Source organism: Spermophilus citellus (genome assembly GCF_964194105.1).
Source record: "Spermophilus citellus genome assembly, chromosome: 4".
Lineage (NCBI taxonomy): Eukaryota > Metazoa > Chordata > Mammalia > Rodentia > Sciuridae > Spermophilus > Spermophilus citellus.
In genome coordinates, this window is record NC_138185.1 from 135,616,079 (window position 1) to 135,628,455 (window position 12,377).

Here is a 12,377-nt window from a genome sequence, read left to right on the forward strand (position 1 = left end):
TTACAATTCAGTAAAGCAGGATCAGGAGGGCCTCATTATCCTGAGGAAATTACACAATATATTTCCAATCTTATCAGTCTGAAAGACAGGCATTTTGAAGAAGCATTCAGAGCAGTTCCTCCTAGTAGGATGATGGCTTGTGTTTCATTTCGTTTATGCAATGGCAACATACTAAAACCAGAAGAAAGTAAACTCCCAAATCTTTGTGCTACAGTAGATTTGTAACACAAGGTACTTTTTGCTCACTTGAGAAAGAGCAAATGAGTCCACTGTGCCAGTCTGGGTATAGGCAATCAGTGCCCCCAGGAGAGGTCAAAGAATGTAAGCCACTGCCCACCAGCATTATGTTGAGAATGAAAAGAATAGCTGTTATTACCTTCAGCTGACCCAGCAGATCTGACTCCTCTACCATCAGCTTCCAGAGATGCTATGAAAAAAACCAACAAAACAGGGACAAATGTTCATTACAATGAAAATTCCTATAAGAAATGGTTTTATACAAGTTCTGCCATGTATTGATAAAAGAATATATACATAACCAAATTCAGTTTAACAGTTAAAAAACCCATGAAGATGGAAATGTTCTGAAATTTTTGATAAGAGTCATGTAACATTTGTGAATATAGTAAAAACCACTGACTTAAAAATGGCTACAATGTTGTGCCTGTAATCCCAGCTATTTGGGAGGCAGTGGCAGGATGATCAAGAGTTCAAGGACAGCATGGGCAATTTGTCTCAAGCTAAAAATTAAAAAGGGCTGGGGGGAATTGAAATGTTGAATATTATTATGTGAAATCTGTCACAAAAAATAAAATTTCAAACTATGAACATTACTAAATTGAGGCTTAAAGGAAGAAAAAAACCCATATTACCAATTACTCAGCTAAAGCACTTGATAAAATTTTATATTTGTTCATGATTTTAAAAAAGGAAGGGAGAAGAAAACATCTTTATTCTGATAAACAGTATATATCAAAAACTCACAGCAACTACTTCTCAATGGTGAAGCATTAGAAGAAATTCAGTTAAAGTCACTTAACTGTACTAAAGACTTTGCCAGTGCAGTAAGGGGAAAAAAGGTGTGTGTGTGTGCATGTCTGTGTATGTGTGAAAAGCCAAACTGTAACTATTAACAGATGCTATCACTATCTGCATAGAAAGTACAAGAGAACTGATAATACAGACCATTAGAATTAGTAAGAGAATTCAGTAAAGTTGATGAATAATAGACAGAAATGAAGTATATAACCATCGTGAAAGGTAAAGTCACTACTATAGGATTTGTCCAGTGAAGTGACCAACAGTGGTTTAGGGTGCTGGGATTTACCACCTTTGGACCATTAATGGTCCACCCTCCTCTATCTCTGACTTACTGGAACTGACAAGATTAGGAATTGGCCTTTGACCCTTCTCCAGTACATATTACTAGACAAAGGGGAATAGAAGCTCACAGGCCAAGACAGACATGGGTAGAATAAAAGGTACAACAGACCAGACAACTTTGCCCATGTGAAGCATTAGTTTCAGAACAGGCTGCATGGTCGTTTCAGGGTGCCATCCAGAACCCCTCTGCATGCTCAGATACTCGTTACCCACAGGTGCTGGGAGTCTTGCCTGTTTGTCAGCAGTTCAGGGACGGTACTTGGCTAAAGGGAGCTTCCTTACCCAAAGATCCTCTTCTCACTTGCTAAAGGCAGCCCACATCCCAAAACTGGCAGATTCAGGGGTATATAGTAGCTTAGCCCCTTAGCCCTTTGGACATTTCTGAAGGCCATCCTAGTTTCAGAGCTCTGCAATATGATCGCCCAAGGCTCCTATTGGAACTGCATCACAAAGTATCTTCTCCCTCTGATTAATTCTGCTTCACTCACTTATTCCAACTAAATCCTAATCTTAGAATCTGTTTCCTGGGAAACCTGACTTGGGACTTGAGCCAAGAATTTAAAATACTCATGATAAACATGCTTAAAGAGGTAAGGACAATGGCAATGTAAATATATAAAAAGAAAACAAAAAGAACCAAGTTGTTTAAATAATTATATAGCCACATGCAAAATTTTTTTAAATGATCCATACCTCATACCTCATACCATATAGAGAAATTAACTCAAAATGATCACAGACTTAAATATAAAGCTGAAAACTATAAAATTGAAGAGAGAAAATAGAGGGGAAAATCTGTGACCTTGGTTAGGCAAAGATTTCTTAGATACAACACTAAAAACATCCATTAAAAAAAAGAAAGATAAGCTGGGCTTCATCAAAATTAACAATTTCTGCTCTTTGAAGGAGACCATTAATGGAATGAAAAGAGAAGTCACAGGCAGTGAGAAAATAAGTCACATATCTGCCACAGGACTTATATTCAGAATACAAAAATGCTCTCAAAATTCAACAGTAAGAAAATTAAAAAGTCAACACAAAATGGGCAAAAAGTGGATGAAAAATATTTGACATCATTAGTCATTAGGGAAATGCAAATTACAACGAGGGAACTACCCACATTTCTATCAACACAAAGATTGATAAACATTTTGGTAGAAAAAAAGGAAAACTACTAAGCAGAAAAAAGGAATCAACTACTGATAAATGCAAATTGGATTCATCTCAAAATATTATACTTAGTAAAAGATTATTTTCTCCTCCAAAGAGTACATACTGTGTCATTTCATTTTTATAAACTTTAAAAAAATGCAACCTAACTTAACACAGAGTAGTTGCTGGGAACCCGAAGTATAGGAAGAATAGGATATAACTACATACAAAGGTTGAAAATAAAGGATGGAAGAAGCTATCATGTAAATAAGTCCAAAAGAAAGCTGGACAGTGAGTGATCTTAACAATATGAATGATATTATCACAGGTGACACAGGACACTGTCACAAGCCAGCCATGGGCTATGTGTGTGAGCCATGAGCATCTGAGCAATGTCAGTCAATCTGTTGACCACAAGACATCACCAAGCAACCCCCTGAAACCCAATCCCTTGCCTTATTTGGGTTGAATGTCTTCCCCTTAAATAAATAGGATGGTCTCAGGTGTGCTCTCTCTCTCCCTTTTGTCTGCTTCTCTTGTGGGAACTAGGGCCAAGGAGCCATCACTGGACACCAAGAAAAAGGTACTTTCTGTGTCTCTGTGATTATTCAGTGCCAACCCAATTCACCTGGAGTGACCCTGACTGATTTAGTTGCATGTCGTGGCAGGATACCAAGTGATAAAAGGAAAAATACATACATTGTATATATGCACATAACTTAACATATAACCTCAAAATTATTAACTAGAACATTCTTAGAATTCTAAACACAGATTATATATTCTCTGGGCACATGTGTTGAGAGGGTTGGAATGGCCCCTGGCATTTTGCCAGAAGGAATGTTTGAGAGGTGACGCCAGTGAGCCATTAAGATGATGATAACTAGGGGCTGGGGATGTGGCTCCAGCGGTAACTTGCTCTCCTGGCATGCGCGGGGCGCTGGGTTTGATCCTCAGCACCACATAAAAATAAAAAAATAAAGATGTTGTGTCCACCAAAAACTAAAATAAATAAATATTTAAAAAGATGATGATAATTAAGTTAAGCTGTGTATAATTGCTGTGACTGGATGATGCTGGATTGAAACAGGCTGTGTATTCAGTTGTATATAGACCCCTGCTATCTGGCAATAGGGCGGCTCTGGAATAGGGTGGCTCCTGCTGCCTCAGGCGCCCGCTACGGAGTTCTCCTGGAGTGAGTTCCAGTTGAGCTTTCTCTTCGTGTTAGTTGGTGAAGTTCTGGTGGAGGAAGTTCCGATTGGTGTGTGGTGTTCCTGGAAGGGCCGTCGTGGGTGGCGTTCGCGGGAGTTCGGGCAATAAAGGAGTTCCTGTTTGAACCTACAAGTGCCTCGTGGCGGCTTGGTTATTTTGTGCCCAGCCAGACTGCGGCACACATGCACAATAATTAAAAACAAAAAAGCCAGTTTTGCATTCCTATAATCCTAAATACTTGGGAGGTTGAGGCAGGAGGATTTCAAGTTCAACACCAACGTGGGCAACTTAGTGAGACCCTGTCTCAAAATAAAAAAAAAAGGTCTATGGTAGAGTGCTTGCCTAGAATACATGAATACCACAATACTGCAAAATGACAGCAACAACAAAAGCCAGAATCTCTGTATTAGTCCCTAAAGGAAACTGCACAAAGGAAGAATACGTAGTGTTGAGAGCCACAGCCAAAGGGGCTCCAGCAAACTTCCAGCTGCCGGCTGATGATTGGCTCACAGCGGCCCCAGCAACATCTAGCTGATTGGCTCCTCTGCAGTGATGCTCACTGGGCTGTTTCCCTGCCCTTTCAGACCACGGAGCTGCTCATTGGGGGACTTCTTTGGCTCCGCCCACGCGACCCAGCCAATCGGCCTCAAGAGCAGGAGGATTGTGGGAGGTGGAGAGGCTGGTGTTGGGGAGAGAGGCTTGTGGGAAGCTGGTGGTGGCAGTTGGGCTCTGAGGGTTTTTTCCTGAGGAGCTGTTTTGTTTGGCGTGTGTGGTTCTAAAAATAAAGTTAGTTTCTTTTGACAAGTGGCTCCTGAATTGTGCCCAGCCAGACAGCGGCATTTGGTGGCCCGTACGGGGATCGAACCCGCGACCATGGAGTTATCAGCACCAAGCTCTAACCAACTGAGTTAACCGGCCAATAATGTTCTCCACTATACTGCAAGAATTTAGAAGAAATAAATTCCTTGGTTACAAAGAAAATCATAAAGAAAATAAAGAATTATTTAGAACAGGGACTGGACTGTAGCTCAGTGGCAAAGCACTTGCCTAGCACATTTTGAGGCACTGAGTTAGATCCTCAGTACCACATTTAAAAAAATAAAATAACAAGGGAAGGCACACTGTTCATCTTCAACTACCAAAAAAAAAATTATTTAGAACAGAATGATAATGGAAGTTCCACATGCCAAAAACTTGTGGGATACATTCAGAGAAACATTTAAAGTTTTATATGTATTTCTTATGAAATAAAGGTTAAAAATAAAGGAATCAAGCTTTCAACTTGGAAAAATTCAAAGAATTAAGAAAGCATTACAACTGACACCACAGAAATATAAAAGATCATTAGAGATTATTATAAACAACTATATGTAAAAAAATTTGATAACTTAGAAAAAAATGGATAAATTCCTGGACATATACCTTACTAAGACCAAATCATGAAGGAATAGAAAACTTGAACATGCCAATCAATAATAAGTAACAAAATTAAATCATGAATAAAAAGCCTCCCTGAGAGCAGATGGTTTCTCTGCTGAATTCTAACATTTAAGGAGCTAATACTAATTTTCCTTAAGTCATTCCAAATAAACAGAAGAAGAAGGAATATTTTGAAACACATTATTATGGTATGGACATGAGATACACTCCCCACAAAACTAATGCAGGAATGTTCAAAGGTGAAATCATAGGACTGTAAAACCTGTAACCTACTCAGTCTATCCTACTTTGAATGAAGTAACTGGGTGGTAACTATAGGCAGGTGGGGTATGTCAGGAAGAGGTGAGTACCTGGGTGCATGCCTTGGAAAGGGCTCATCTTCCCTGTGGCTGCCTGTGACTCTCTGTTTGTCTCTCTCCCTTCTCTAAGTTGTTCTTGTCAGGTATTTTGTCACAGCAATACAAAAGCTGACTAAAACAGAAACGAGTACTAGGAGTGGGATCATTGCTATGACTAACCTAACCATGTGATTCAGAATCCTTTGGAAATGATTTGCAGAAGGAATTTGCAAATGTTTGAAAAAACAGGCTGGAGAAGCCTTAAATTTTGTTATCACCCAGAATGCAAATAGAAATATGTACTGTGCTCATAAGGTTTCAAAGAGAATTGAATTACAAGAAGCCACTTGTGTTACATTCTGGCAAAGAACTTGTCTACATTTTACCCATGTTTTGAGACTGTGTGTGAGGCTGAATTTAAAAGTAATGGGCTAATTAATTTGGTAGAGAAAATTTCAAGGCAGCATAACATTTAGGAAGTGTTATGGATACTGCCAGCAGCTTTTAACCAGGTTTACTCTGAGAATTATGAAGAAAAAACAGAACTAAAAGATTTTAAAAACTTGCAGTTTGTCCAGAAAAATGCTCATAAAGCTAAGGCAAATGAAGATGTGATTGTTAAAGAGATCACAGATACTGAAGAGATGCGAAGTACTAGGCAGAGACAATAGGAAAGGTGCCTTAAGTGCACCTCAGGAATCTATAAAACCACATTCACTGTAGGCTCAAGAAGGTAGAAGTGAAAATTCTTTTGAGATCATGGAGGTGCCCTGTCTCCATAGAAGGTGCCTAGAAAGTCATTTCATCCAGGCACTCAGAGGCCATTGGCATGATCCCAGAGAGCTCAGCTACTGCACAAGCTGACAGCAGATCTGGTGCTGGTTCTGCAGGGACACTGGATGCTGGAGTTAGGGGGTCATGGAGGCTTACACTGAAATTTCAAAGGCAGTCCTGGGAGGCTAGGCAAAGTATAGTGGGGTTGGAATCCTACTATATTCCAACTAGGGCTGCCCTGAGAGTATGAAGCGAAGCTGGAATGAAGACCTCAGAAATTAAGAGTGGCCAGTAACATGGACTATCTGCTGACTAGAGAGAGAAGGCCAAGCTAAAAAAGAGGTCATGTGCACTACAGCAGGCAAAGCCAAAGGGGTGGGACTCCTAGGCCCTTTGGAAAGAACATATCACTATCATGTGTCCTACATGCTATATGTAGAGTTACAGGTAGAGTTATTAAACCTGTTTGCCCAGCTAGATTTTGGTCTTGCTTTGGCTCCATTCCTTCTTTCTATGCTCCTATTTCTCCTTTTGGAATGGGAATGTTTATTCTGTACCACTATATTGGATATATGTCATTTGCTTTTGATTTCTATAGGGACTTACAGCCAGTAGTTTGATCTGAGTCTCAGAGAAGACGTTGTACTTGGACTTTTGGGCAATTCTGCAAGTGTTAATGCTATGTGACTCTTGGTGATGAACTAAATGCATTTTGCATTGTGAGACAGACATGAGCTTTTGGGAGCCAGGGGTGGAATGTTATGGTTTTGATGAGGTGTCCCCTCAAATGAAAGTCTGTTTTCAGTGAAATGATTGGATTATGAGAACTGTGACCTAATCAGTACATCTTAATTTGAATGGACTACCTGGGTGGTAACTCTAGGCAGAGAGGCATGGCTAAAGGAGATGGATTACTGGATGAGTGCCCATCTTCCCCAAGGCTGGCCCGCTTGCTCATGTGTGTTTGTTCTCCCCAACACCTTCCTCTTTCCTGGCTACTATGGGGTGAACTGTTTTCCTCCACCCTGCCCTTTGGCTATGATATACTGCCTTACCTAGGGCCCAGAGTAAGACTGAGACCTCTGACACCATCATCCCTAAATAATCGTTCCCTCCTCAAAAGTTTTCTCATCAGGTATTTTGCTCACAGCATGCAAAAGCCAACTAAAACATGCATACTCCAAGACTAGCATTACCTGGATTCCAAAACCAGATAAAGGCAGAAAAATAATGAAAAACTGTAGGTCCACATCCTTGACAAAAATAGATGCAAAAATCCTGAACAAAATACTAACAACAAATGGAATCCAACAGCACAATGAAACAATTATTTACTATGAACAAGTGAGATTCACCCCGGAATATAAGGATGGTCCAATACAGTCAAATCAATAAATCTGATATGCTGCATCAACAAAAAGGACAAAAACCATATGATCACTTCAGTAGATGCAGAAAGGGCATTTGATAAAGTTTAACACTCCTTCAAGATAAAAACTCCCAAAAGGGTAGTTTAATAGTAAAGCACTTGACTAGCATGCATGAAGCTCTACGTTAAATCCCCAGTACTGCAAAAGAAGAAAGCAGAAAAAAAACAAACTTTGAAGAAATTCAGTTTTAAAGAACATACCTCAATATAATAGAGATCATATATAACAAACTAACAGTTAAAATCACATTGAATGGGGAAAAGCTGAAAGCCTTCTTAGTAAGACCTGGAACAAGAATATCCAACCAGAGATATGAAAAATTGTGCTCTATATGTAACTGTAATGCATGCCGCCATCATATATAAATTAAAAAAAAAGATAAGGATATCCACTTTCACCTCTTTTATTCAACATAGTTCTGACAGTCCTAGGGAGAGTAATCAGGCAAGAGAAAGAAGGCACATCTCAATTGGAAAAGAAGTTGTCAAAATTGTTACTGTTTGTAAATGACGAGATCTTATGGCAGAAAGTGCCAAAAATTCCACCAAAAAAATTTTAGACTAAATGAGTTTAGAAAAGTTTAAAAAAGCCAGTGGTGTTGCATTATGCCAATCTGAAATAGAAATTAGGAAAGCAACCCCATTTACAATAGCTCCCCCAAAAGTAATATTTGTAGGAATAAATTTAACCAAAGAGATGAAAGACATTTACAATGATAATTATAAAATACTGGGGAAAGAAATTGAAAAGAATACATGAAAGTGAAAAGATATCCTATGTTCATGGATTGGAAGAATCAATATTGTTAAAATGTCTTTACTACTCAAAGTGATCTGAAGATCCAATGCAATCTCTATTAAAATACCAATGACAGTCTTCACAGAACTAGGAAAAACAATTCTAACATTTACATGAAACCATACGGAAACCCTGAACAGCCAAAGCCATCTTGAGCAAAAAGAACAAAACAAGAGGCATTACACTATCTGACTTTAAACACACAATGCTGTCACAAGCTGCCCATGGGTTGCATGTGGGTCACCGCATATCAAAACCTAGTAGACAGAAACATTTGGTGTCTGAGAATGACCAGTGGACATTTTCTCTGGTCAACTGCCAGGGACAGTGTGAATTTCTAACCTGCTCTGCCGTGTCCCATGGAGCAGCTGAGATGCATGTGACCTGCCAAGATGTCAATCAACCTGCAGACTGCAAGATATCACCAAACAAGACTCCGTCCTTGAAACCTTACCCCTGCCTTTGATGTACCCCCTTAAATAAACCACTGAAGCCATTTCCTTTTTCTGGTTCCAGCACCCATATGGACTAGATACATCAGGGGCTTGGCTTTTTTGTAAATATATTTTTATTTGTGTTTTGCTATTCACTAAGTTATTTGAGACTAAGTTTCCAGGTAGCTTCACCCTCCTCGGCAGGAAAAACCACCCCCCCAAGGAGATGCTGGCTGTCACCCCTTAACAACTCTATAGCAATCAAAACAGCATGCCAGCATGGTGGCACACACCTATAATTCCAGTGGCTCAGGAGACTGAGGCAGGAGGATTGCAAGTTCAAAGCCAGCCTCAGCAACAGTGAGGCACTAAGCAACTCAGTGAGACCCTGTCACTAAATAAAATACAAAAAAAAAAAAAAAAAAAAAAAAGGCTGGGGATGTGGCTTAGTGGTCAAGTGCCTCTGAGTTCAATTCCGGGTACAAGTCTCCCCCCCCCCCGCCCCACCACCCTGCAAAACAGCATGGTATTGGCATAAAAACAAAAACACAGATCAACAGAGCAGAATATATCCTAAAAGTAAACCCACACATCTGGAGCAGCTGATTTTGGACAAAGGTGCTAATAAGAACAAGCACTGGAGAAAGGAACACCTTTTAAATAAATGATGCCAGGAAAACTGGACATCCACGTGCTGAAGAATGAAACTAGAACACTATCTTTTATTTTTTATTTTAATTTTTTGGTACTGGGGATTGAACTCAGGGGCGCTTAACCACTGGGTCACATCCCCAGCCCTTTTTTACATTTTTTTTTTTTTTTTTTTTTTAGAGACAGGGTCTCACTGAGTTCCTCAGGGCTTCACTAAGTTGCTGAGGCTGGCTTTGAACCCACTATCCTCCTGCCTCAGCCTCCTGAGCCACTGGGATTACAGGCTTGCACCACCATGCCTGGCTACAGATTCTCTTATGAGCTACAAATATCAAATAAAAAATGTATTAAAGACGTAAGACCTAAAACTATGCAACTACTATGCAAACATAGGGGAAAAACTAGGCAATGTAATGGACAAGAAGTTTTTTGGACAAGAAACTGAAGTACAGGAAACTGAACAAAAAAAGATAAATGGAATATGGCAAACTAAAAAGCTCTGCAGAGCAAAGGAAACAAACAGAATGAAAAGACACTCTACAGAATGGGAGAAAATATTTCCAAATTATGCATCTGACAAATACATAAGGAACTAAGTCTTAAGAACTCAATAGCAAAAACCTAAATTACCTGAATAAATGGGCAATAGCTCCAAATAGACATTTCTCAAAAGAAAACATACAAATGCCAATGGATACATGAAAAAATACTCAATATCACTGATTATCAGCGAAATGCAAATCAAAGCCATAATGAATGGTATTATTAAAAAGACTAAAAAAAAAAATAAGTACTTGCAAGGATGTGGTTAAAAGGGAATCCTTGTCCTTTGGCTTTAGCAGGAATATAAATTAGTACAGCCACTATGGAAAACAGTATGGATAAAAAATTACAAATAGACCTACCATATGATCCAGCAATGCCACCACTGGGTATGTATCTGATGGAAATGCAATCAGTATGGTGAGGAGACAGCTACACTCCCAGGTTCACTGTAGCAGTAATCACAATAGTCTAGAAACTCAATCAACCTAAGTGTCCGTCAACTCATGAATTGATTAAGAAAATGAGAGACAGAGGGGCATGATAGACCACCCCTGTAATCCAAGTTTCTCAGGAGGCTGAAGTAGAAGGATCACAAGTTCAAGGTCAAGTTGATAACACCTGTCTCAAAAATCTAAAAATAAAAATAAAAAGGGCTGAAGATACAGCTCAGTGGTAGAGTGCTTGCCTAGCATGTGCCAAGCCCTGTGTTCAATCCCTAGTACTGGAGAGGAGGGGGAAAAGGAAAAGAAAATGTGGCACAAAGCACACTGGAATACCATTCAACTATTAAAAAAAAAAAAATAGAATCCTGCCATTTGTGACATCATAGAACTGGAATTCATTACATTATGTAAAGTAATCCTGGCACAGCAAGACAAGTACCACATGATCTCACTCATGTGGAATCTAAAAAGGATGATCTTACAGAAGTTGAAAGAGAGACAGATAGTAGGAGTTAGCAAAAGGATAGGAAAAGGTTGATCAATAAACACTACATTACAGTTAGTGCTTACATAGAGCAAAAAAATTCTGATGTGTTATTGCACAATAGGGTGAGGTAGATAAAAATAATGTACTATACATTTCAAAAAGCTAGAAGAAAGGATTTGAAAGTTTTTGCATAAAAAATATTTGAGATAAATATGCTTAACCTGGTTTAATCACACTTGATGTATACATACATGGAAACATTATATGGTATCCTTATATATACAATTTTTATGTTTATGTATCAGCTAAAAACTGTTTTAATATAAAACATGAAACAAGGAAGAAAATAAGGAGAAATGTAGGCATCAATGAATTTTAAAAATACATCTTGAGGAAATGAATAAGTTCCTAAAAATTTTTACATTAAGAAGTAAATGTCTGGGGCTGGGGCTGGGGCTCAGTGGTAAAGCACTTGCCTTGCACGGATGAGGCACTAGGTTTAATTCTCAGCACCACATAAAAATAAATAAATAAAGATATTGTGTCCATCTACAACTAAAAAGAATTTTAAAAAAGTAAATGTTTATTCCACTATTGTCATGCATTTAATATATAAATAAGAAGTAAATGTTTTATGTCAATAGGTTTTAAAGACACTGAACTGTAAAGTTTTCCTTCCTAAAGAATCCTAAGCTTATCAGGAGGCTGAGGCAGATGAATTGCAAGTTCAAAGCTAGCCTTAGCAACTTCGTGAGGCCCTAAGCAACTCACCAAGATCCTACCTTGCCATAAAAATATAAAAAAGGGTTGAGGAAGTGGCTAAGTGGTTGAGTGCCCCTGGGTTCAATCCCCTGTATAAAAAAAAAAAAAAAAAAAAAAAAAGAAAGAAAGAAACAAACCTAGTTTTTCAGGTAAATTCAAACCTTTAGTAAGAATTCCTGTCTTATATAATCTATTCTAAAAAATAGAAAGAGAACAAAAGCTACATTTTATAAGTCCATTTTATAAGGCTTATATAATCTTTATTCCAAAACCACCTAGAACAAGAGTAAAAACATTTTTCCACTAGCAAATATAGATGCAAAAAAAAAAAAATCTAAATATTGTATTGGTTAACCAAATCCAACCATATGCTACAAAATAAAACATCACAATGGAATACAGATTATTCTAGGAAGATTGGACATCTGAAAATTCTAACCAGAAATTTCTATATGAATAGACTAAAGGAGAAACATAAAAGCCAGAAACTGTACTTCTTATTAATACAAAAGGGGCAACTGATAAAA

The 12,377-nt window shown here is 38.4% G+C and overlaps 1 protein-coding gene across 3 annotated transcripts in view; it reads right to left on the minus strand.

Annotated features, from left to right (window-relative positions):
- Positions 1-12,377, minus strand: part of TUBGCP4 (tubulin gamma complex component 4) — a 55,309-nt gene that overhangs the window by 9,234 nt on the left and 33,698 nt on the right. For all 3 annotated transcript variants that reach the window (XM_081292086.1, XM_081292084.1, XM_081292085.1), the window contains exon 10: positions 377-427. In XM_081292086.1, coding sequence (XP_081148212.1) covers positions 377-427 — 51 coding nt within the window. The remainder of the gene's footprint in view (positions 1-376; positions 428-12,377) is intronic.